The sequence below is a fragment of the Strongylocentrotus purpuratus genome, unplaced genomic scaffold, assembly GCF_000002235.5.
Source record: "Strongylocentrotus purpuratus isolate Spur 01 unplaced genomic scaffold, Spur_5.0 spur5_scaffold_13, whole genome shotgun sequence".
Classification (NCBI taxonomy): Eukaryota; Metazoa; Echinodermata; class Echinoidea; order Camarodonta; family Strongylocentrotidae; genus Strongylocentrotus; species Strongylocentrotus purpuratus.
In genome coordinates this window covers 34,354,822-34,357,348 of record NW_022145598.1, presented here as the reverse complement: position 1 = coordinate 34,357,348, position 2,527 = coordinate 34,354,822, and the positions used below count along the sequence as shown (strand labels likewise).

Here is a 2,527-nt window from a genome sequence, read left to right as displayed (position 1 = left end):
AGAAAGAGGTAATACCAAAAAAATGTGGTAGTGAAAAGGAGAGATACGGTAAATCAAATGGTGAAAGAGAAAGAGAGCAAGGAGAGAGAGAGAGAGAGAGAGAGAGAGAGAGAGAGAGAATGAGAGACGTAGAGAGAAATGGAAGGATACAAGGAGATACTAAAGTACAGATATTGCTAATATCCGTCTATCATACAGGGCTCGATTGTACCAGGAACAGACGTTTAAGCATCCAGGAAGCATTGATGAACCGATAACTTTGAACTTTTTTTCTCTTTTCAATGAAAATTAAAAAGAGAAAGATCATCTTGTTATGAGGCAACGTGGAATATAATGCTTCTACTAGTTATTGTCAATTACACCGACGCCAAGTTCGATGAAGTGAGTGGGAAAGGAGAGTGTCTTGAAACGCTAATCAGGCGGTGTTTGCAGAATTGTTTTAAATCTAGTTACAGCACCCTTTTGTTTGACGTTATGGCAAATATACAAGGCTGGATAATAAGGAAACCAGTGGATAATTTTTTTTTTAAATCTCTGTCACCAATCTTGTGCATTAAAAATAATGTAATTTCAGATGGATAAACTGAAAGAAAACACGCATGGTTCTTTGGAGTAAAATTCTATGAGTTAAGAATTTCATTTTGATCATCAGTATCATGAGCTTTGCTAGACCAATGGAGTCCACAAATTACTTTCATTTGAGTGGGACGTTGATTTCATTGAAATAATCTGTTGAAATATTGAATTATGTCCCAAAGTTATTGAAAACTACTGATATTAATAATTGTGATAAGTACTTTGAGAGTGCGGATGTCATTAAGGTTACAACAGACGGCCTACAAACAAAACTATTATGAAACGTTTTCGTGTAAGCTGAAAGTGACTTTGGCGCATCATACTGTATTCCAGTAACACCAACAAGAATATTTTAATTTCAGAATATCAAGTCAGATTTAAAAATGGAAAATTAGAACTAACATTTAAGAAATATGTGCCACTATGAGAAACTTATTACAAAAAGTGATATACAAATTCAATATCAGACTATGTTTATATCATAATAGCAAATCATTTAATTATACAATAAGAAACAAAACAAAAACAAGGAACCTACCTGTACCATGACAAGACCAAAAATACTTGCACACTAATAACTATATTTACGTTAAACCCAAATACATGTATAATACAAAGAGTGGCCAGCGTGGCGAAGATACGACACATTAAACATTTTCTTTTAGAGGTATACAGTCATCATCATGCAAAACTGAATTTCTATAATGAATTCGATTAAATTCTCAATAAATGAGGGGGAGGGGATGATATAAATCTAGGTTGCGCTACACTTTTCATATATGAAAAATACCGAAACAATACCAGTCCAGCACCAATATGAAACATGAATAAACGACAATTATATACTTACTTTTATCTTCTTGAGTTGATCCGAAACGTACTACCGACAGCAAACAAGAAACAACCAACACTCTTGAACATATCATGATTTTCGTTGAAGACGTTTACATAGAAGTTCATTAGTCCACACTAAGCTCCCAAACAGTGCTCCAGTCCTTGAAATTAAATATTTTACTTTAGGATGCGTATTAACAGTCCACGGGGTCGATGAGAAGAAGTATCTTCAAAAAGAGCAGACGTGATATGATTTCCAAAACGAACACCTTCTCTGTTGGTTATTCACTCATCTCCAATTATATTCCAAAGATATGAAAAGGATCCGCTCAATACAGGTTGCAGATATTTTGGAGATAAATAATCCGTGTTATCCTTGGAGAAGGTTGTCTTTTCTCTCTTGTTGAAACTCATAAAAGTCGAGGACCATGAGAACACGAAAGAAAAGAGGCAGAATCCTTGCCCTCTCAGCAATAACTATTTTTCTGGTGGTGGACAACACAATGAATCACTCGAAAATCATGAAAGAGTGACTGATATCATTACGGTAGTTAACAATAACCGACAAATATTTAGTCCCGGAGAGAGAATTCAATTGATCTTAACGCTTGGTCCCAGCTGAGTGCTTTTAAATAGTCAAAGCCACCTCCGCCTGCGTTAAACTGACTCGTCAAACATTCTATGACGTTTGTTTTGGTATTGTGTGAGGCATGTGCGGTTTGGGAAGTCGGTGGGTTTAGCTGTGTGGAGTGTGCGCATGCGCGCCCACATATTTGTGGCATTCGAGAGAGCCTGTACCATGGGGGGGGGGGGGGTAACAAAACAAGTATAAATGCATTATTTTTATTGTTTACTTTGATTTTTACCTTTCTAGGCAAACTTTGATTCTTCCCAGGCAACAATTCGTGTACTATTCCTTCAATATATTGGGACGCCCTGAATGAACATTGTAATCTAATGTCTTAAGCTTAGGCCTACCCAAAGTTTGTCGAATGAGACATATAAAATTACAATTTTTAAGGAAATCGTAGTTTATTTTCCTTCATTTCATTTACAGGACAATTATCTAATAGGCCTACCAGATAACAAAAATCAATTGTATATTTCTACTTCCCAA

At 35.7% G+C, this 2,527-nt stretch overlaps 1 protein-coding gene across 1 annotated transcript in view; it reads right to left on the bottom strand.

Moving 5' to 3' along the window:
• The window catches only part of LOC105439210, a 10,765-nt gene extending 8,688 nt beyond the window's left edge, over positions 1-2,077 (bottom strand). Inside the window, exon 1 of the mRNA XM_030983727.1 lies at positions 1,427-2,077. Within this exon, the coding sequence (XP_030839587.1) occupies positions 1,427-1,502 (76 nt within the window). The 5' untranslated portion in view covers positions 1,503-2,077. The remainder of the gene's footprint in view (positions 1-1,426) is intronic.
• Positions 2,078-2,527: the final 450 nt, after the last annotated feature.